The sequence below is a fragment of the Pelecanus crispus genome, chromosome 14 (assembly GCF_030463565.1).
Source record: "Pelecanus crispus isolate bPelCri1 chromosome 14, bPelCri1.pri, whole genome shotgun sequence".
NCBI lineage: Eukaryota > Metazoa > Chordata > Aves > Pelecaniformes > Pelecanidae > Pelecanus > Pelecanus crispus.
Genome location: NC_134656.1, coordinates 11793514 through 11817001, shown reverse-complemented (window position 1 = coordinate 11817001; position 23488 = coordinate 11793514). Strand labels below are relative to the sequence as shown.

Genomic DNA, 23488 nt, shown 5'->3' with positions numbered 1-23488 from the left:
GGAGATGCATCTGCAGCATCCAGTCGTGGCAGAAGATGCACAGGAGAACCCTAGGTCAGGTCTCCACAGGTAACGGAGTCAGGAGAAGGCATCCAAGTCAACAGCGGGCAGTGGAGGTCTCCAGTAGGCAAAGTGGCTGTACTCTGGACACACCAGAGCAACACTCCCACTTTGTCTCGGGGGAGGGAAGATCAGATCCACCAGCTCCGACAGCCGCTCATACCTATGGGGGTAAGAAAGAAGTTGCATTAGGGTTATTTTGCTTTCCTACCCCACGAGATGCTTCTCTGGGTTAAACCCAGGCTAACACAAAGATGCTGAGGAACAAGCAGGTCACTTACGTTGACTTGTGGTTTTTTGTGAACTCCTGGATCAGCTCTCCTTTGGGGTTGACTGTGAATATGCGGCTCTCCGGCAGGCCCACTTGCTTGTAAGCAGACATCCTGCCCAAGGAAGGCCAGCAAGGCATGAGAGCTGTAGGAAGGCACCCTCACTTCAGCCTGAGCCCTCCCTCCTTCCCAGGAGACCCACTCACATTGGCTCTGTTCCCAAAGGCTGCATAGAAGGGCAGCTTCATGGCAAACAGTTTTTGGATGTCCATCAAGCATGCAATCTTGAACACCTCTGGCTTCTTCTCAATCACCTCCCTGCAGCACAAGACACATGCGCAGAGCAGAGGTCAGAGTGGCATCAGCTGGCCAGGGCTGTGGGGAGCCAGGCTGTCCAGGACTCGAAGAAGTGATTTGAAGAGAGGTTTTGTGCATCAGGAGCTTCACCATGAAGCTCCAGGGAGGGCAGGCAGTTCCTCTGCTGCCTCCCATAAAAGGCATCCTGCACCAAGGAGGTCAGAAGCAGTTTAAGGCTGTGACATCCCTCAGTGTCAAGCTGGGGAAGGAGGGTGCTGTCCCCAGGGACATAGGAGGTGCAGGGCTAGGGAGAAGGAGAGGACACAGTACCTGTGTAAGGCAGAGAAGAGGCTGCTGGGGGCAAGCAGGATGGGGCCCTTGGGGAGGGCACAGCCTTGCTCATTGACCCATTTGAGGTAGCCTTTGGTGATGTGTGCCTTACCGATCGCTCTGGCTGAGCAGTAGAGGAACTTGTAGCCGTTCCTAGAGAGGACACAGGGAACCCCGGAGCTATGCCCTGGACAAGGCATCCTCCTGCTCCTCCAAAGAGGAGGAGGCTGAGTACCTGGTCTAAGACCAAACCTGTTCACTCCTTCAGCAAGCAAGGTGGCTTCACAAACAACATGACTCACTTGCCCAGGGACCCAGGCTAAAACCAATCCCCATCTGCCTCGCTGCCAGGGAGCGGCACTGAAGGGGGACACTGTACCACCCTCCAGGCCCTTCCCAGCAGCCACATGCCCATCCCTGCTGCAATGTGCCCTTTGCTGCTTGGTACCCGTGCACCCAGACAGGACCCCCAGGCCAGCACCTTTATCACACCAGGCTGCGTGCAGCTTGAGGGGAGTTGGACACAGGCCCTGCAGACCCTCAAGCAGCCAACAGAGCTAGATGGGCACCTCGGGCAGAGGGGGTATGGCGCTCTTGGGGGATCGGCGGTGGCAGCCAGGGCAACCCCAGCCCCCCAGCAACGCGCCCACAGCCCCCCAGCGCCCCGGGGAGCAGGAGCCCCGTGTCCCGCCCCTGAGGCCAAGACGAACCATCCGCGGGCCCACAGTGCCTCTTAGTGGCCACAGGTGCCAGGGACGGAGCTGAAGGCTGGGCTCGGTAAGGACCCACTGCCAGCCTCTGCCGGGTGCGGGGACAGCATCATGCCTCGGGCCCGGTCGGTCCTCCGAGGCGATGGGAAGTGGTAGCTGGGTGCCCAGAGAGGCAACTGGCACCGATCTACAGGGCTGGGAGTGCTGGCTGGATCCCTGTGCCACTGCTGCACAGTGACCCAAAGGTATTCAGCTGTACCTGTGGCCTCTCAAGTGTGATTTTGTGCAATCTCATCTCCTTCAGTGCTCAGCTACATCTCCCCAGCAAAGCCTCCACCAACACACACTCCTCCCAGGGAGGGCAATGCAAGCATCTGCTCCCAGCACCCAGGGGAAGCCCCCTGCTTTCACCCCCCAACAGCATCCAGACAGCACAGCAAGCATCAATGATCACTGACAGCAGTAAATTAAGCTATTTTCGCCAGCATCAGTGAGTAAGGAGCCCTGACTCTGGCTCCCACTCAGCCTCTCCTCCATCATCCTCTCACTTCCCCTAGGCCTCAGTTGATCCAATACCTACAGGTGGATTTTGTGGAAGAGCTTCACAATCCCATGATGAGTCCAATCTTTTCCCAGATGTGGCAAGATGTGCCCAAGAGCATCGGACCTAGAAGGAAAGGAGATAAAGTTAGGATGATCCAACCTGGTGTGTATGTGGAAGACGATGGGGTTTGTGGTCCCTCCTGGCTGCTTACACAAGCCTTGAAAGGACACTTTCCCTAAACAGAGGGGAGCAGGGATATGGGGTGGCAGAAAGGCCCTTTACTTGGTGATGGTGCCATCGATGTCTGAGATCACCACCTTGTCATCCCAGTTCCACAGGTAGATGGTGGCCTCACAGTGGCACGTGCCCTGGTACTGAGTAGTCACACTGAATGCCACCTCATTGGGGCCATCCTGCAGATTCAGCCTTCCCTGTGGCAGAGGGAGAACAAAAGTGGTATACCAGCACCAATTCACACCAGTCCAAGGCTTGCCAGAGGCCAGACTGCCACTTGGCCAGACCAGAGACCCCAGGCCTCTAGAGGGTGGCCACCCAGGGCAAAATACTTGGATGCCCTATAAAAACATGAGGTCAGGAGTAGAGAAATCCCTGTTTAAGGGTTGTCTCATACCTACACACACAAGCAGGCAGTGAAGGAGGAGGAGTAAAGTACATACAATTTGTTCGGAGGAGAGCCACAGGGATTTCTTGTAGGTTGGCAGAGATTTCTGTGCAGAGGCATCCATTGTTAACATGTCCCTGGGGTGCAGGGACTCATCATCACTGGATGACCCTTCTTCCTCCTGCCTATACAGAAAAGGGAAGAGCATGTTGACTTTACTCTGCAGACCACAGCTTTCCCCATGAGGGTCAGGAGAGATCTGGAGAGGACCCAGGACAACCCACCCACCAGGAAGCAGCCACAGAGGAGCTTGGCTGGACTGAGGTCAGCCAGAGCCTTAAAAGAACTTTCTGCCCTCATAAATTAGGTAGACTTGGGAATAACTGGTCATTTAGAAGAAGAGATGAGGAGCATGCACAGACTCCTAAAGGCAACCTGGGAGGGAGGCACTCACCTCTGCAGAGCAGAGTCAGGCTGCAGTGTCCCCATGTTGGCTTTCCCTGGCCTTGACTGCTGCTGCAGGCAGAGAATGGTGTCATTAGCACCTCAGTACCAAGGGCAGGAGCGGAGGCTGCTTTGCTTTACTGCCACTTGGAGCAGTGATACTGGAAAAGAGGTGGTGATGCATCCCCCTGCCTTCATGAGGACACTGCCCCATGGAAGAGGAACCACAATGCAGTGCTGTGGGAGGGCAGGGAGACCAGCAAGCACACATGGTGCCTGGGCTGTGGCATGAGGGGCACGTGGCAAGAGGTTTCACTATTACAAGGCCCATGTTACCACATTAACGGGCACTAATGCTCAGGCACTAACAGACCTGAGGGAACAGCAGCAACCTTCAGAAGTCATCTTGCCAACAGGTTGCTCTGGCTGCCCTCGTACTCAGGCCATCCCCAGCACCCTGCTGCTCTCCTACTCCCACCCCTGCCAGCCACCAGACTAATGCCTGTCCCCTGACGACACAGTTGTCACAACCACTGCTGCAAACACACCTCTTCTGCTGGAAATTCTTTCCTCCTCCAGGAGAACCACCACCTGCTGCCTTTCTTGGGCATCTTCTCCTTCACCAGTTTGTTCATGGTGCTCTGTGAGCATGGCAGAACACAGGATGAAGTCAGTCCTCAGCCCAGGGAGGCTCAGCTGCCAACAGGCTAAAGAGACCCTTGTCCAGGCAGGGTTTCCTTTGCAAAATTATTCACAGAATGTATGACTCCTGCCACACTGTGAGCTGAGATGGTTTGGGGGTGAAGGGTACAGTGACTTGTTTCCTTCACGCAGCTTGAAAACAAAACAAACAAAAAAAACCCCACAAAAAACCCCCAACACCTGGATGCCTTATTCCATACAACCCCACCCAGGTCTACAGAGCCCTGGAGTCAGCTCATGCAGTCCCAAATCCTCCAGACTGCCAGGGCCCCTGGCTCTGGCCAGCCTTGCAGAGATACAACCATCAGAATAGGGTATTTTTGACAAGGAAATCTCTGCTTTCCAGGCGCAAGTGGCACCCAGGTATCTAAAAGCCACCCTGAGGTCCCTCTGGGGAAAAGGACAGACCTCAGGGTTTGTAGGCTAGAGTGACATTCATCTCTGCCCCAGACTGCCTGCAAAGCCCCAGATGGGCAGCTTGGCCTCTTGCAGCCCCACCACACTCTTCAAGCCCTACTGAATCATAGAATCATAGAATCATAGAATCATCTAGGTTGGAAAAGACCTTTAAGATCATCCAGTCCAACCATTAACCTACACTACCAAGCCCACTCTAGACTAATCAAGGGTAGACCAGACTAAACCATATCCCGAAGTGCCACATCTACCCGTTTTTTAAACGCCTCCAGGGATGGTGACTCCACCACCTCTCTGGGCAGCCTGTTCCAATGCCTGACCACCCTTTCCGTAAAGAAATTTTTCCTAATTTCCAGTCTAAACCTCCCCTGGCGCAGCTTAAGCCCATTTCCTCTTGTCCTATCGCTAGCTACTGGGGAGAAGAGACCAACACCCACCTCACTACAACCTCCTTTCAGGTAGTTGTAGAGAGCGATAAGGTCTCCCCTCAGCCTCCTCTTTTCCAGGCTAAACAACCCCAGTTCCCTCAGCCGCTCCTCATAAGACTTGTTCTCCAGACCCTTCACCAGCTTCGTTGCCCTTCTCTGGACATGCTCCAGCACCTCAATGTCTTTCTTGTAGTGAGGGGCCCAAAACTGGACACAGTATTCCAGGTGCGGCCTCACCAGCGCCGAGTACAGGGGGACAATCACCTCCCTGCTCCTGCTGGCCACAGCATTCCTGATACAAGCCAGGATGCTGTTGGCCTTCTTGGCCACCTGGGCACACTGCTGGCTCATGTTCAGCCGGCTATCTACTAACACCCCCAGGTCCTTTTCAGCCAGGCAGCTTTCCAGCCACTCCTCCCCAAGCCTGTAGCATTGCATGGGGTTGTTGTGACCGAAGTGCAGGACCCGGCACTTGGCCTTGTTGAACCTCATACAATTGGCCACGGCCCATCGATCCAGTCTGTCCAGGTCCCTCTGCAGGGCCATCCTACCCTCGAGCAGATCGACACTCCCACCCAATTTGGTGTCGTCTGCAAACTTACTGAGGGTGCACTCGATCCCCTCATCCAGATCATTGATAAAGATATTGAACAAGACTGGCCCTAAAACAGAGCCCTGGGGAACACCGCTCGTGACCGGCCGCCAACTGGACTTAACACCATTTATCACTACTCTCTGGGCTCGGCCACCCAACCAGTTCTTTACCCAGCGAAGAGTATGCCTGTCTAAGCCGTGAGCTGCCAGCTTCCCAAGGAGGATATTATGCGAGACGGTGTCAAAAGCTTTGCTAAAGTCGAGGTAGATGACATCCACAGCCTTTCCATCATCTACCAGGCGGGTCACCAGGTCATAGAAGGAGATCAGGTTGGTCAAGCAGGACCTGCCTTTTGTGAACCCATGCTGGCTGGGCCTGATCCCCTGGTTGACCTGTACTTGCCTGTGGAGTTCGCTCAAGATGAACCTCTCCATAATCTTCCCCGGCACCGAGGTCAGGCTGACAGGCCTGTAGTTCCCCGGGTCCTCCTTCCGGCCCTTCTTGTAGATGGGCGTCACATTGGCAAGCCTCCAGTCATCAGGGACCTCCCCTGTTAACCAGGACTGTTGATAGATGATGGAAAGTGGCTTGGCAAGCTCCTCTGCCAGCTCCCTCAGTACTCTTGGGTGGATCCCATCCGGCCCCATAGACTTGTGAGCGTCCAGGTGGCATAGCAGGTCATTAACTGCTTCCTCCTGGACTATGAGGGCTCCATTCTGGTCCCTATCCCTATCCTCTTGCTCAAGGGCCTGAGTACCCTGGGGATGACTGGTCTGGCTGTTGAACACAGAGGCAAAGAAGGCGTTAAGTACTTCAGCCTTTTCCTTGTCCTCGGTGACAATGTTCCCCCCCACATCCAGCAAAGAATGGAGATCCTCCTTGGCTCTCCTTTTATTGCTGATGTACTTATAAAAGCATTTTTTATTGTCTTTTACAGCACTGGCCAGATTGAGTTCTAGCTGGGCTTTTGCCTTTCTAATTTCCTCCCTGCAGGACCTAACAAGATCCCTGTACTCCTCCTGAGCTGCCCGCCCCTTCTGCCAAAGGCGGTAGACTCTCCTTTTTTCCCTGAGTCCCCGCAAAAGCTCCCTATTCAGCCAGGCCGGTCGATTTCCCCTCCGGTTGGTCTTACGACACACGGGGACAGCCCGCTCCTGCGCCCTTAAGACTTCCTTCTTGAAGAGGGCCCAGCCTTCCTGGACCCCTTTGCCCTTCAGGACCGCCTCCCAAGGGACTTTCCCAACCAGGGTCCTGAAGAGGGCAAAGTCTGCCCTCCGGAAGTCCATGGTAATAGTTTTGGTGCCCCTCCGCTTAGCATCACCCAAAATTGAGAACTTTATCATGTCGTGGTCGCTAAGCCCGAGACGGCCTCCGACCTCGACATTTCCCACAAGCCCTTCTCTGTTGGTAAACAGCAGGTCAAGCGGGGCACCTCCCCTGGTAGGCTCGCTTACCAGCTGCATTAGAAAGTTATCCCCCACATGCTCTAGGAACTTCCAAGACTGCTGCCTCTCTGCTGTGTGGTATTTCCAGCAGATGTCTGGCAAGTTGAAGTCCCCCATGAGAACAAGGGCTAGCGATTGCGACACTTCTGCCAGCCGCTTATAGAATGCCTCATCTACCTCTACCTCCTGGTTGGGTGGTCTATAGCAGACTCCCAACAGGACATCCGCCTTTCCAGCCTTCCCCCTCATCCTTACCCATAAGCATTCCACCTTGTCATCACCACTGTCAAGCTCTATGCAGTCGAAACACTCCCTAACATACAGAGCCACCCCACCGCCTTTCCTACCCTGCCTATCCCTTCTGAAGAGCTTATAGCCCTCCAGTGCAGCACTCCAGTCATGAGAGTCGTCCCACCACGTTTCCGTGATGGCGACTATGTCATAGCCATCCTGCTGCACAAGGGCCTCCAGCTCCTCCTGTTTGTTGCCCATGCTACGTGCATTGCTGTACATGCACTTAAGCTGGGCTGTCGATTTTGCCCCCAATGTTGCCATGCCGCCCCTGGGCTCCTTACTAGCGGGCCCGTTTATATCCCCTTCCCCCTTCAAACCTAGTTTAAAGCCCTCTCAATGAGTCCCGCCAACTCTTGGGCGAGAATCCTTTTCCCCCTTGGAGACAGCCGATCTCCATCAGCCGCCAGCAGGCCCGGTGCCGTGTAGACCTCCCTGTGATCGAAGAACCCAAAATTCCACCGATGGCACCAGCCTCTGAGCCACCTGTTAATCAGGTGAGTTTTCCCATTCCTTTCAGTGTTCCTTGCTGCCACTGACGGGATAGAGGAAAACACAACCTGTGCTCCCGATCCTGCGAGCAATCGCCCCAGTGCCCTGAAGTCCCTCTTCATTGGCCTAGGACTTCTCTCTGCAATCTCGTCACTGCCCACCTGTATAACCAGCAGTGGGTAATAATCGGAGGGCCTCACGAGGTCAGGCAGTTTCCTCGTAATGTCCCTAACCCGGGCCCCAGGGAGGCAGCAGACTTCCCTGTGGGATGGGTCCGGGCGGCAGATCGGGCCCTCAGTTCCCCGCAGGAGGGAATCCCCCACCACAATCACCCTCCTTTTTTTCTTAACAGGGGCAGTCGTAATCCGTGGGGGTGACTGACTGACCCTCGGCAACCCCCTGGCTGGACCTTCCCCTTCACCTCCCTCCCCGCTTGCCTGGCCCTCAACCTCCAGAGCCCCGTATCTGTTGTGTAGGGGCAGCTGGGGAGGTGAGGGAGGCCGGGAGGGGATTCGCCTGCCTCCCCGGGCAGGGACCTGTTTCCATTCCCCCCCGTCTCCTGGATCCCCTCCTTCTGCTTGCCGGCAAGAGGGCAGGGGATCCTCCGCTCCTTGTGGGGCCTCCGCCTGCTGCCCTGGCCCCAGGGACGGCAGGGTGCGGCTCCACCAGTCTATCTCCTGCTCGCACTCCCTGATGCTCCTCAGCCTTTCCACCTCCTCCTTCAGCTCTGCCACCAGGCTGAGCAGATCATCCACCTGCTCACACCGAAGACATTTGCCGTCCCCGCTGCCGTCTGGCACAAGCGACAGGCCCAGGCACTCCCTGCAGCCAGTGACCTGGACGGCCGCGTGTCTGTGCGGGAGCTCCGTCTGGGTCGCCGCATTCCTTTTGGCGGCGGCTTTCGGGCGGGTGGTGACCATGGCTGCCAGGTGTTCTCCTGGGAGGACGGTGACCACTGCCTGGGTTCCCCTTTGGAACTTGGAGGGGGGGACACTCAGCCTTCCCCGCGCGCCCTGACCACGCGAACTGACGCGCCACGCCCTCCTGAGAAGCATGGCCAGTAAGTGCTACTGACCTCAGGCATGTTCCTCTGGAAAGCCTGCAGGGACAGGACCATGGGAGCAGCCACTGCCCAGTTGTAATACCTGGAAGAAGCAAGAGGGATGGGAACATCACCACTCCTGGAGCTAGGGCTGTTTCCAGATCACCATCCTGCAAGCATGGCCAGTAGGTCCCCTCCCACAACTACTGCGATATAATCATTGTCTGGGATGGAGTCACACTCCTACAGGAGTGTTTCTGTAGGGACAAAGGGGCCACACTGGTCATCTTGGGATGAAGCAGCAGGAAGAGCAGGCCACTCACTTCTTGTTGATCAGTATCACCAGGTTCGGGTCATCCATAAGTCCGGGATTCTCAGCAAACTGCTGGTAGGAGACTATGTGCTCCATAAACTTCTCTGGTGGGACAGAGGCTGTGTCATGCCACTGGGTGTATATAATGGATTTCAGGACAGCAGATTCCCCCTCCCCTCCCCTCCCACCTACCGCAAGAGATCTGCCTGCTGCCCCCCAGGCCTCCGCACAGCGACAGAGCAATTGCAGGCATCAAATCAGAGTCGGAGTCCATGGGGCTGTCAGGGGGCAAGTCAGATGGCAGCTGGACACACAGAGGGTTGCTGGGGTCTGTTACAGGCTTTGAACTCTGCTCTGTGTCACTACCAGCAAAAGAAACGGGGGCAACATCAGGCAATAGCTTTAGACATACCTCCGTCCTTTGCTGTAAGGGAATTGCTCAGGAAGGTCTGAGCTTGGCCAGCTGGGGCAACCCATACATCCTGGGGAAAGAGAGAGCCACCTGCTCCTCACCCAGATTGGAGAGGTCTTCCAGGTAAACATCACTGGGACCCAAGTGAGGACTTCTTTTGATGGATCCTCAATGCACAGACAGAAGGGAGAGAGCTTAGCTGAATTACCTTTCCAACCATCTCAGCATCTATTGAGAAAGCTAACAGCATATACCTCTATCATATTCATATATCATATAAAGAGGGCATCTCTTTTCCTACTTGAAAAGCTGCCTTAAATCAACAGCAACAGAAGTGCCTCAAGACACCTGCACTGGCATAAGACCACTTGCCAAGAGGACACAAAGGACAGGCCAGGGTCCTGCCTATGTGCTGCTATGACAATACAAAGGTGCCGTTTGAAGTTAGCACCATGCAAGATAACAATTTGTGATCTCCCTTTTTGTACAGTGAGGAATCCCAAGCGTCTCTTCTTCAGGGATACAATTTTGTTCTGAGTTTATGCTGGCTGGAAGAGTAAAGTTGGTTAGGACAGGTAATAACATGAAAGTCCTTAAATACACTGTCAAGGGAGACATATGCATGCTTTGCTCCGTGTGATTTTCCACCTGACTTGGCATGCTCAGGATGAAGACACAAGTCAGGCCAGGTGCTGCCAGACACTTCAAATTAAGGTATAGTCTACACTGCTGAGAAATCTTGTAACCATGCAAAAGCAGAGACATCCAAGGATGGACTTCAGAAAACATAAGGCACAAAAGCCTTCCTGGGGATCTGGGTGGTCACTGAAAGGAGGAAACCCAAGAAATGTCTCTTCAAAGCAGAGGAGCTGGTAGCACATGGAGAGGGCAAAGCAAATACATCCCACCTTGAATACCCAGGGCAGTCATGAATGGGTTAGACTGAATAAACAACCCAGCCCCTACCATCCAAGTCAGATACATCCACAGGCTCAAACACCACTTCCAGCAGCACCAGTCACCCACTCACCTCGTCTCCTCTGTCTTTCCAGCTGGGGCTCAGGGCCCTCCAAGCCCACCTGCCTCAGAGCAGCAGCTCCCTCAAAGGGGTCCACATCTGGCTGAACCTCTAGCACAACACTCCCACCTCTCTCCCGTTTCTCTTGTGGGGCTGAGGAGGCCTCCAACAAGCTCTCTGCCCCCACCACACTGGGGATGTCCTTCAGTCTGGGGAGGCCGTTTTCATCCCAGGGTGTGGGTGTTGGCTTAACAACAGACACAGCGGAGGAACAAGGTAGACCCCGATGTCCCACTGGGTGTGGACCTCCTCCCAGACCTTCAGAGGTGGCAACAAGATTGATTGCCTCATCCACTGGGACCGGTGTCACAGAGACAGTAGTTGCTGCAGTAGCAAAGGTCTTTGCGGACTTGGCTGGTTCAACTCGTTCTGATTTATTCACCTCAAAGAAAGCAGAAGAACAGGTCTGAGGATTGGAAGTTGCCCAAAGCATCAGGCAGAAGAGGCCAGCTTCTCTAAGGCCACCTGGCCACAGCCTCCTCCACTTTCTGCAGGCCTTTCAGTAACCCCCTTCCCACCAGATGCTAGAGAAGAGCAAGAGCAGGGACTCACCTGAGGGAGCTTTCCCCAGGTCCACTGCACATGGGATTCAGCCCCTAGAGTAAAACTCTCCTGCGGTCTGATCTCCAGCTCAGAATCACTTTTGGGAGAAGGTGGATGGCTCAGGGTGGGGCTACAAGAAGAGAAGGGAATGTTGGACCTCATCTACCCTACAGCCCCATGCTTTTCTGTCACTGCAAGAACATTTACGGCCAAGAACCCTGTAAGGTTGGTTTCCCATAGAGTCAGTTCTGCCCCACTTACAAATGAGCAAGACCTATGGGAAGCTGAGGCCCAAGAAAGCAAAGTGCTATGCCACCGGTTGTCCAGAAGCAGCTCAGAAGCAGAGACAGGAAAGCCCTGTGCATGCAGGCTTCTTGCATCTGTGACCATGGCCAGAAGTGTCCCTCATTGGCTCCAAGCTTTCCTCCAGCCATACCAGAGGCCAGAAAAACCCTCCTCTCCTGACACCCCCAAATCCCTTTTCCTTACCACCTTCCCAGCCACAAGGCACATCCCCTGCTCTCAAAGCTGAGCAGATTGCCTTGGCTCTGCTCGTTACCTGTCCACAGAGGCCAGCTCCCCGTCAGAGTAATGGTGCATCTCTGGGGACTGCAACAACCTGGTTTCTTGTAGAGGGAGATCAGCGAAGGAGAAATACACTGAATCACTGCAAAGGAGGAAAGAGGTCAGTTATGCACCAGCATAGGCACCAGCCTCCTCACCTGGAAAGCTGGCAATACCCAACTTCACCATTTCCACTGGCTTTCTACTCCATAGGAGGCCAGGGTCCAACTCAAAACCCTATCCCCATGTTTCAGTACTGCTGGGCATCATCAAGCGAACATACAGGCTTGACCCATCGCATCGCACTGCCGAGACCAAGCCACTCACCTGGAGGCTGGCAGCTTGCACGGCTCCTCCACGGACATCTCACTTTTGGTATCCTTACAGCCTTCTAACTTGGAGTCCAACACCTCCTTCCGCCTGGGCTTCCTCCTGCATTGCCTCCTCTTGTGCAGGGTCGCTTCAGTGCTGAAGGCCTCCTGCCCATGAAAGGGCTGAGTGGCATCCTCTGGGCTCTCCTCCGTGGGGATGGGGGATGTGCAGAGGCAGGAGGGGATGCTGCCCTGCAACAGGGATGGAAGAGCCCATCAGCTCCAGTACCCTCTTTTCCAGCCTGGCAGCTCATGGGTCTTGTCTATGCAACATAAGCCACCAGCACAACCAACACCACCGAGCCATCAGCTTGGAGGTGGTTTCATGGCTAGGCCCAAAAGGAAAGCTTTTGTACATGCAAGTAAAAAAAAAAAAAAAAACCACCACACCCCAAACACAAAAAAACCCCAAACCAAACAAAACCAGGGTTATCCAGCCACAAGCTAAACACGCCTTTAACATGGACAAGGAGAGACAGGCAGGAGATGGCACTACGAGACCAGAATTACAAAGGCTGCAAATGGGATTCGACTCTGAAGCTCTCTCCCTGCTCTCAAACCCAGCCCAAGCTAGCAGCAACCACAAGTCAGCCTGGGAGAGAGCTGCCAAGATTTCTGGAACACACAACTAGTCTCATGCTGCTTCCCAGTAGAGCGGGCAACCTGCCACAACATCTGGCTCACTCTCATCCCTGTCACAAGATCCCCCAAGAGACCAATCTTCAAGATATCTGCCTCACTGGCCAGCAGCCATGCCCAGGGAGGGAGGACAGTCTGGGATGCAGATATTTGGTCTAATGCTCCCTTAGGGTGCTCCACTGCCCAGATTCTCCACACTGTTTACTAGGTCATTTGAGTAGGAACCTTTCTGGACACACAAAACATCAGAGGGGATAATGGAGTCACCCTGGGGAAGAAAAGAAGTCCAAACCTGGTCCTTCAGCATCAAGCCTGCACTTCCAGGTGGTCACAGTAGGACACAGACCAGCAGCACCTTTTCATCACCAACCTCATTTTCCTCTGACTCCTGGACAAAGAAGGCCTCTCCATTGTCACCCAGCTTCATGTGCAGGTCTACAGGCTCCCCATTGATTTCAATGTCAACCTGGAAAGTGGCAGAAGCAGCCTGTCCATCTGAACCCACTCACCCATCAGCATACAGGAAGGCACTTCCCCAGGGAGGGGATGGGTTGGGGTTGCTCACAGGGCTGACAGCCACCCACCCTTTGAGGCAAGGGATCTCTCCCAATTTGCCTGGGAAGCACAGTCATCCCTGGAAGAGGATGGGTTCCATTTGGGTCATCCCCTCCAAAAACTGGCAAGCACCCCTTCCAGCAGGGCTCCTATTCCCCTCAAACAAAGTTCTTCCATAACCTGTGGGTTATGGAAGATCCCAGGTGTGGAGACACCAGAGAGGAAGCATAGTCCCAGGGCAGGCACCACTTACCACCTTCTCCTTGGAGCGCAGCACACCCAGCTTCCCAAAGCGCACGTGAAATGGGGAGCACTGGAAGGAGTTATCAGGCTGCCTCACCACGACCACATCGATGCAGCCTGTCAGGGTGGCAGGGTTCAGACCCCGGTACAGCTCCTTCACTGTGACGAAGACTGTCTCAGCAAGCTGCCCCATGTAGTTCATTGCTTGAGACTGCAAGCGAGAGACAGGAATAGACTCAGGTCGGAGAAAAGGGGCTCCAGCAGCTAAATGCAATGTGAGTTTACTCTATGAGAGTCACTTCACAGCTGCAAACACAGCCCCATCATGGGCACAGGTAAGCCTCTAGGGAAACTGAGGCAAACACATGAAAGACCTTGATAGAGATCAGCCAGGACCTCTGTGAGTACCAGAAAACAGGACAGAAGCCAGAGCACTAGTTATTTCATCCAGCTTGGAGGAGAGAGAGCTTTGCCATTGGGATGCACCACACATACCCTTGAGAGTGCAAATGCTACCTCCCAGAAACACTTTGCAATCAAGCTGTCAACATCGCATTCAAACAAGAATTTGGTTGGCAGGAGACCTCCTGCCCTGCACTGTCCTAAAAAAAACAAACAATCAAACAAAAAACCCCCACCAAACCAAAACAAAACCAACCAACCCCAAAAAACCCCACACACCTCAGGGCAGAGAGGTGGGAAGTCCGAGGAGCTGCTGCATACACCACATGATCTCTTTGAGCAACGTTCAAACCTAACATTTCCTGCTCGGGAGGGAAGGCATCCCACCTGCATTGCTGAATCGGCCAGGCATAGCCCTTGTTAAAGTCAGAACTCCCTGGTCTCCATGCCTTGGCCTCTGCCACCATCATCCACCTTCCCAGGGAATCCCAGCAAAGGGGCCATGCTGCCTGGAGGACACCCGGACAGTTCTGCAATGCTGTTTTCACAAGGCACTGCTGCACTCCAAGGTTGCATAGGTCCTGTTTTTCATTAGCAAGAACACATGGAAGGAAAGCCTTGCCTGCTTCCTGCTCATCCCCTTGCCCACTCACATCCTCCAGCTGCTCACTCTGAGTAGAGACTGCCGTGCTGGAGGAGGGGCATGGCTGCCATGCCTCCAGCCACACAAGGTGGCACACAGGCTCCAAACAGCTCTCATGCAGCTTCCCTTCCTGCAGGCCACCACTGGCAGCTGCGTCCTAGTCAATGCATTGAAATCCCTCGTGTATTTTCTTACAGATCTGTGCTGGGCTGCTGGTCCCAGCCCGTGGGCCAGAGGAGCTCCTTGCTCCATGTACTCAGCACTCAGCATCAGCAGGACGACGGTCTTGGTATCAGTGCATCATGCCAGAGGCTGGGAACCACAGAGGCTGAGCTCAGCTTCCCAAGCTGCCAGCTCTGCACCCCACCTTACCCCAAGGAGAGAATGAGGAGACAGGATGGCCACTTGAGAAGGACCACAGATAAGCTAAAGGAAACCTCTTGTGCTGGCAACACAATCAGCCGATGGCATGGCATCCCTGGGGGCTCTCAGCACACACCCAACCCAAGGGACGACCGACGAGAGTTGGTTCCTTACCCAAAGGGACGAGGACAAGCAGGTGCCACCCAATGAGCCCTCTGCCCCAGTAGGCACCCAGCCTCTCTGATCTGTTTTGCACAAACTCATCCCTGTCCCGTTCCCAGACATCCCTCCAGGAAGGCAGACTGCTTGGGGAGACACAGTCCCCACTCCATGTCCTGCCCCCGCCCCGCCTCTCCCTGACAGCCAGGAATAAGCCTAAAGCCCAGATCCTCCCCAGGGCAGTGAGGACATCAGGGAAGTGCTAGCTGGTTCCTGAAGCTTCGATCCCTCCATCAGCTCTGCTGCGAGCAGGGCCACCCACCAGCCTGCTGAGCCCAGCTTTCCCAGGCATCGCTGCTGTTGTGGCCAGCCCTCCAGCTGCCTTTCCTGTTGTGCTGCAGGGCCTGGTAGCAAACAGGAGAGTGCTCCTCACTACAGAGGGGGGGATTTTCGGAGAGGAGGAACAATCGGGCTGGCCCCAATGATCCCTAGGCAGCTCTGATGGCTGGGGTATACACTGAAACAGACCTAAAAAGTGCATAGGGAAAATCCTGGGCAGATAAACCTGCACAGCCCGTGGGGTTTGGAAAGAGTCCCCAAGAACAGCCCCACGCTGAGCAGCATCTTCACAGTGAATGCAGGGTGCAAGGGCTTAAGACAGTGCTGCAGCCACCCAGCTAAACATGCTGCTGAGTGCCTCGTGCCAGGGCCACATCCCCTCTGCAGAGCCAGCGTCCCCCCCCCCAGGACTTTATGCCCCATTGCCTCAATGCACAGCTGCCCCCTCCCCAGGCATCTGCCTGCACATTGCTGGGGACCCAGGCAGCAGGAAAAGGAGGGCTCTGGTACAGTTTTCAGCTTGGTGAATGTAACTCCCTGTGGGTTTCACCCAGAACAACTGGAGACAGGCAGAGAACAGAGAGAAGAGGCTCGGACTTCTCACAGCTCTCAGCCCCACCATGGATGGGGCAGGCCCATTAGGGAGATGAAGAATAAATTATACTCTGGAGAGAGATTAATAGGTGGACAGGGCAGGAGAAAGGGTTTTCAAGCCACCCCAAGGACACCAAGCCACACTCAAGAAATAAACCCTACAGAAGAATGGGACATCCCCACCCCTCAACCCCAAAACCAGCAGGATCACAGCCCTTCACCATGCAGGTCTTGTGGAGCACAAAGGGGGCATTCCTTCCCTGTGAAGGCAACACAGCTCACATCCACCTCTCCAGCTAAAAAGAATCCCCAAATAAGCCAGGTATTTTGCTAACACCAGCCTGCTCTGCTCCTAGGTAGCAGCAAGCTGGGCCACCCCACAAGCAGCGCACCCTTCCCACCCTGCACATCCATGCTCCCCATCCATCACGTGCTGCAAACTGCCCAGGACTTTCCCCATTACCTGATTAGCTACTGAACCTCAGCACGTCCTCAACTTTGGGGCAACTACCCCAGAAGCTGCTCTCTGCCAGCAGGAACACTCGCTCACCCTCAAGCTCCTCCTCTCCGTACTGCTTCCTTCCTCTCACCTGAGCAAGGGGAGGGCCCCATCTCCCGAACAGCAGCCAGTCCCCACGCCGTGCCTCCTGCTGAGGCTATGAGGGCTCCTGGGAGGCCGGAGGGTGGATGTGGGGAGGCAGCTGACACCTGTACGGAGCAGCTGTACCTTACTGAAACCAGTTCGTTTGCTCCAGCAGTCCCGGGCAGAGCTGCCAACTGCCTTGCACCGATGGACATCCTTCCCCCCTCCTCCAACCCACCATCTCGCAAGGACACTGCAGCCCGACCCACCAGGCTGGAATTTCCAAAGACAGTTCTTTCATTTTCCAGACCAGATCTCCCAGTGTTTAACCCCTCAGGGCACAAACTATACAAAGCCCCAGCTCTCAGGACCCCAGGGAAGACTGAGCCCTCTGGAAAAGGTGCTCACAGAGGCTGAGTGCGCAGCTCTGGGAAAGATCTGCCCTTTAAAAGCTGCCTTGCAATGGCTGGAGACCATCCTCACACAGCTATGGTTGGGCTGAGGACAGTTCAGAGTGGGAAGTATCTTTCTAGGGAGCCTATGCCAGATGCTAATTTCTACCTTCTCCATAGGGCTATAGGGGTGGTTATAGGGTCACATGGACTAGGACCACAAAGGGTGGGTAGGGTGTAATTGCTGTGTTGCTCACTTAATTGCCCCTAGATGTAAGACTGGGTGCACCTTGGCCAGGTTTGGAGTAGGAAGAATGTGGAAGGTGCTGCTGTGTGGTGCTTGTAGGTAGGAATGAGGCTTCACCAGAACCCAAGGCTTTGGGGGATTTTAAGGGATAATTTCAGCTGCCCCTCAATAACTGCAAACTTTGGAAGACTGAATTTAGGTGACTTTATTTCATTGTGCAACCTGGGACTGGGACCTCTTGCACAAATCAGCCTGTGCCCCTGGGCAAGCAGGGGAAGGCAGCTTTTCCTACTGGGGCAGCACCAGCTGGGACACAGCTAACGTCACCCACCCTCCTGCAAAATCCTCCAGGGCTGCTGCTGTGCCATGCTGTATGCCGCAGGGAGCCTGGCCTGCCTGCTGCACCCACCCTCAGCACACCTGGGTGAAGCCCTCGGGGCTCCACAGACCTGTCCAAGCAGGCTTTCCCTCCCCTTCTCCCAGCCTCCAGCCCTCCCTGCCCTTCCCCTGCACCACAAAGTCCAGGGTGCAGGTACCCTGCACCCCAACAGTCCCTGCCTGTGGCCTTGTTTCACCTCTTCACCTCCATCATTGTGGCTTTCTGACTTTTGGTTTTGTTTTTTGTTTTGTTTTGTTTTGTTTTTGCTTTCCACCCCCGCCTTACGAAAGGTTTGGGACACAAAGAAGCATCAAGCATCATTTTACACAGGCACCACCAAAGCCCACAGCGAATTAACAAGACATAAAGGCAGGGTGTGGGTGGCCAAGGCCCAGGGGCTCCTCTGCCCTGTGTTATCTCCAGTGGAACGAGAAAACAGAGCGCGAGCTGAAAGAAGAACACAAAAAACCAGAGGCTTTAAGAAAACTGAGGCTTTCCAGATCTCAATCAGCCTGACAGCAGTGGGGAAGCGACACAGGAATAGCCAGGTGGATGCAGGTAAGAAACTGAAGCAGTGGGGTTTTTTTGTGCCCCCAAAAAAGTGCATTGGCTCCCACCAGACTATGACTCCCCAAGGGCAGTGATGTGGCTGGTGTGGGCTCTCCCCTGCCACTGCCTGACCTGCTGTGAAGGTGATTCCCCAGCACCCTCTGTGCCGTTTTGGAGTGATGCAGATTGAGTGGCTGCAGCTCCTGGTCTGCACAAAGTGCTGGTACCACTTTGGGGACTAAGGCTTTTCTGCTGGTGTGTGTGCAGGGCTCTCCCACCCATCCCTTGTGGAGCTGACGTTGCTCTGTGAGAGCAGGGGAGTGCCAAAGCTGGAGGGTAGCTGCTTAGGACCTCTTTAGTCCCTGAGGAGAAGTGTCCAAACCAACCAGGTTGGTCACAGCCGATGGGTTGATCTGCAGAAATGCCACAGCTCATTCCTAGGTGTTACCTCCCTGTGCCTCAGTTTCCTCAGCTCTGCCATACTGGTGAGGTTGATGGCAGTGGGAGGCACAGAGATCCCTCCTGTGCCTGTACAGCACCGAGCACAGCCTGGACATGAGGTCTCAGATCCAACACAGGAACCTTCCTAAAGGCTGTAACAAACCATCAAAGGAACGGATGCCTGTTTTCCAGCAGCTTAATATTTCTGAGAGCTCTACCCCTTGGTGAAGTTGGACTGAAAGCAGCTATTGTGGGTGGCCAGGCATGGCTGCGGTCCCAGAGCAGGGTGGGCTGGCACCAGGCAGCACCAACTGCTGACCCCAGCAGGGCCTGCGGGGAGGCCAGGGTGAGCGGCTGCCACCAAACCCCGCAGCCCACAGCCAGGTCACCAGGCACTCACGATCAGTGGGGAAGGAGCCTGCTGTAACCTCAGTCTAGACACCTCGGGATGTGACATTTCAGGTGCTTTGTCCTTCTCATGGCATCTTAGACTAGCACTCGGTGATGCCACTGGAGTGGGTCTCACCCAGGGCCGCAGTTTACACCCTGTAAACCATGGGGCCATAATACAAACCCCGGGGCTGTAACACAAAAACAGGACAAATCTGGGCTCCAGATGCCTGATACCTGGTCAAAAATGCTGCAGAGGACATTTCAGCAGAGGATGCCATTTCTTCCTTAGCCAGCTGAATGCATCCTCAGGTGAGCACAGAGAAGGAAGGCAAAGCCAGCACCAGCATGCAGGGCAGCTCAGCCTTGCTGTGGCTCCAGTTCCCCACCCTCTGGACACAGGGGTAAGCACTTGGCACTTGGGCACCCTGCAGAAGTAGCTTCTCCCATCACTTACCTCCAAGGCTCCTTGCTCAGCTGGCTTTCCCCGCTGGCCCTTACACCCGGCTCCTAACACACCTGACTGCTCATCCCCCAGCACCTCTGCAGCAGATCCCCAGCTCTGCCATGGCTGCACTTGGTGATGTCTGTACCTCCCTCCATGCCACCCTGCAGTCCAGCCCTGGGGCATTTTACTTAGCTCTTCTTCTTTCTCCTCCAAAAAGCTTGAAGCACTTTCAATTGCCATGGTAATTTTTTGCAAAGCCACACAATTATTCTTGGTTCCGTCAGCCACTTTTCATACCCCCTCTTGCTCCCCCTTCCTTTTTTTTTTGAAGATGAGCCCTGCAGAACCATCACCCTCTAGGCTTGTAACCCTGAGTACCCCAATTTCTCTCTGCATCCTCCCCCCAGGAGCTGTTCCAACAGGGAGAAGTTTCTTCCCCCTTTTGGGAACTCCACAACCTGCAGATGTTTGCAATGAGCCTTTGCAAAACGAGATGGCTTTTTTTATTAGTCAACCAAGAGGCAGTATTTTCAGCTCCTTGCATTCCAATGGAAAACCAAAGCTCACACCCACCTCCATCTTGGCGGCTTTCATCCTGCATCCCTGCCGCTCCCCACCCACTTCGGATCACAGCCTTCACCCTGCACAGGGTAGTAGCATAGCCAGCCACTCTCTGGCCCCTCGATGCTGCCTCTGCCGTGGCTCTGCTGTGCCTCTGCCGGCCAGCAGCGCTAGAAACCACGATCCCAGCATTTCCAGTGCCTCTCCAGAAAAATTCCATCCATCCACTTGGCAGTTGGCAGTACCCCAGGCACTCGCTGCCCAGGAGACTCCTAAATTTTCCTCTCTCCCAGAAAAACAAGTCGTGTCTTCAGTCGCAGGGTGGGAGAGGGGACAAGCTGTGTCAAAGACAGGCTTGGTTTTCCCCCTCTTTGTATTTTGACAGCTGTCGTAGATGAGCCAGGCCATAGCCAATTCTTTGGCTGCCTCCAAGGTGGGGGTTGATGGGGGTTTTGCCTCCTCCCTCAGTCATCACATTATTTCTCTGTGATTTTCCCAGTTGCTTAAGCTCATATTTGAGCAGCCTGGCATTCCCTTGGGACACTTCTCCTTGGATCCCCCCCTTGGTGCTTGCTTCTTCATGGGCCTGGGGTGAAACGTCTGGAAGGAGGGTGGACAATCTGGCTGCAAGAGAGACCCGGGAAGCTAGCCAATCCGCCTGCCTCCATGCTGGCTGAGACCTGACACAGCTGAGCTCATCAGAGACACTGCAGAGGAGCAAGAAGCTCTCCTGGACAGGAGGGGAACAGAGCTGACCGAATGGGTTTGCTCCCTTTCCCACCCTGGAAGAATGCTCCAGGAGCTTGCTGCTCTGGGGCATGATCTTCTGATGGCCACTAGCCTGGCCTGTTTCTCCCTGGTTCTGGCCTGTCCTTTAACTTCACCAGCACCCTCCCTACCCTGGGGTTTCCTGAGATGCCGGCAAAATCCAAGGCCGTGATACAAAAAGCAAAGATGCCTTTTCCTGAATGCCATGCACTCCTTGCAGTCACCAAGCAGGATGCTGTAAGCACCAAACACCAGGTGAGAGATGGCCAGAGCCATTGAGTTTATTGGGCTGGGTGACCCAGACGTGGGGCTGACAGCTGTCAGTCAGCCCAGCAGGTCTAAGGTGCCTGTGCCAGGCAGCTCCCTGGAGCATCTCCCTTGCTGCTGGGGGGGCTATCATTCCTAACTGACATCCCCCCTCTGTGACCCTCCAGGGAATCCCTGCTAGAGGTTGGGATGTGAAAAAGGTTTTCCTGTTATCACTGCCCCTTCTCCCAGCAGAGAGCAGCAGCCTTTTAAGAGCAGGGGAAGTGCAGGGAAGCCTGGCAGAGCTTCCTGCCCCTCTCAGCTGGCTGGGCAGGGGCTCCCATTTCCTTCCCTGGATCAACAAAGAGCTCCAGAGGCTTGTGAAAGCGGTGATTCAGCAAAACAGGACAAGAGGAGAGGGAGAAACACCAAGTCAGCACAGCTGGATGGGGTGAAATTCCCATCCTGTGAAAGCCACAGGCAGCAAGGCTCAGGTGTCCCGCTCCCTCGGGGATGGGGGCAATTCCTGGACGTCCAGCTGCTCTGAGTGCCAGCCCTGGAGCCAGGAATACAACACGAAAACAGTGGTGTTGGGGTTTTGTGTTTTTTTTTTTTTCTTTCCCATTCCCAGAAAGATCAGGTCAGACTGGCCTGGCATGTGATGGAGTGGGTGGGAAAGCCATTTTGCCTGAAGAGGAGGAAATGCCATCCTCAGTCGCCAATCATAAGCATTGAAAAAGCTGAATTACAGTTGTAGGACTCGTCGAAAACCTTCCGTTCTAGTTTATAAATGTACTCTGCTGATTTGGCTCCTAGTTTCTGACCTGTTGAAAGTTCACATTTCTTCTGAAGACACAAAGGCTTCAAGCTTACTTGAAAAGAAAAAACAGAAAGCTACAATTTCCACACGGTCTCATGGCTCCAAGAGCCAGAGCTTGCAGAGAAATCCAGCCATGCTCTAAAACCGGGAGAGCTGATAGCCCTGAGCACTAAATGGTCCTGAAAAATGAAGTTTCTGAACTTGCAATACGCTGAGAGCCCTTAGCTTTTTTGTCTGAGTTGCTGATAATCTAGCCAGGACCCACGCTTTAAAGCCAACTTTAGATAAGCGACATCATATTTACAGCAATGTAACTGTGAGCAGAGTCTGACCATTAGCTCCGAATCCAGGAACAGCGGAATGACGTGCGCATTTAGGCAGCTGGAAAATCTTTTATCTTTTGTCCAAAGCTGGTGTCTTATTTCAAGACAGACAATGGTTCCAAGCCACACTTTATTTAAAAAAATAGTTGGTGCTCGATCCCCGACCTGCTCATAGCATGCTATTATTAAATGCTGCCAATGCCCTTGGGGTGCAGTGGTTTGGCCACCCCAAGAGCACATCTCCAGCTTGGGGAGCACAGCGGTGCCCAGAGCCGCTCACCCTGCAGCTGGACCCCTGGCCCGCAGCAGCCTCCATTCTGCACCGGGTAGCACAAACTCATCCCCCCGGGTGGCCAAAGGCTGGGAGCGGGAAGGGGCTGGGCGCTTCCAGCCACCAAACCGCCCGTGCCAGCCTCCATCGGCGCTGGCACAAGGCGCAGAGCTGCCCACGTGAGAGCTGCTCACAGCCGGGCGGGTTTTTCTTGGCAGCACTGATTGTGCTCACAGAGACTGTGTCTGTGTGGCACACGCCTGATCCATCACCCTTCTCACAGCCCAGCGAGCCGACAGCAGGGCGCACGGCCCCTCCGTCCCCTGGGCCAGGCTCCGCAGAACCGGTTCAGCTCCCTAAGCGGGCAGGAGCCATCAGCTTCGCTTTGGCTGGGCCAAGGCACTGAGCTGGGGCTCCAAAAGGTTGCGGCGGCGATGAGACGCGGCTGGGGGAGCAGGGCCCCGGCCTGCGCAGGGCACCCACTACACGCCCGGGCCACCCTCCCCCGTGTCTGGTTGCAGACTCATCGTCATCCTGCCCGTGTTCGGGGCGTGCACCGCGCTCATACTCCTGGTGCACGCACCCCCGAACACTCGGGTGCCCGGTACACGCTCCCGTGCACGCACCTGCTGACCTCCCCGGGGCATGCTCGGGGTGCACCACACCCGCCCACCCCCCCCACCGCGCACCCCTGATGCAGACGTCCGGTGCTGGCGCTCACCACCCTGCCCCGCGCACACGCCCGGTGCAGGCACTCGCCGCCCTCCACAGCGCACGTGCCCAACGCTCGCCGCCCTCCCGGTGCACAGACCCGGTGCAAACGCTCAACGCCCTCCCCGGTGCACGGACCCGCTGCAGCCTCTACACCGCCCCCCACACCGCATGCACGGCGGGTGCAGGCGCCGCCCCGCCCTCCCCGCTGCGTGCAGCCGGTGCAGCCGCCCGGTGCCCGGCGCGCGCCGCCCCGCCGCCAGCTGAGCCGCGCGCAAGCGCGCGCGCCGCCCCGGTCCGGCTCCGGTGACGTCACCTCCCCCCCCGCCCGGCGATGGAGCCCGGCTAATGCCGGTGTGTGTCGCGCCCGCCCGCCCCGCGCTCCCCCCCGCCCCCCGCCGATGCCTGGGCTCGGCGCCGCCCGCCCCGCCCGCCCCGCGCTCGCCGCCGGGG

The 23488-nt window shown here is 55.4% G+C and overlaps 1 protein-coding gene across 1 annotated transcript; it reads right to left on the bottom strand.

Moving 5' to 3' along the window:
• Window positions 1-78: 78 nt before the first annotated feature.
• On the bottom strand, window positions 79-13629 carry LPIN3 (lipin 3). The gene is given in 19 exon segments (XM_075721020.1): window positions 79-223; window positions 342-443; window positions 528-647; window positions 957-1109; window positions 2247-2333; window positions 2493-2641; window positions 2888-3010; window positions 3283-3337; window positions 3805-3917; window positions 8722-8791; window positions 9012-9105; window positions 9194-9363; window positions 9481-9580; window positions 10444-10873; window positions 11044-11164; window positions 11594-11701; window positions 11926-12161; window positions 12979-13074; window positions 13417-13629. Coding segments are annotated over 19 exon segments (2664 nt in total). The 5' UTR covers window positions 13609-13629.
• Between the last annotated feature and the right edge of the window lie 9859 nt (window positions 13630-23488).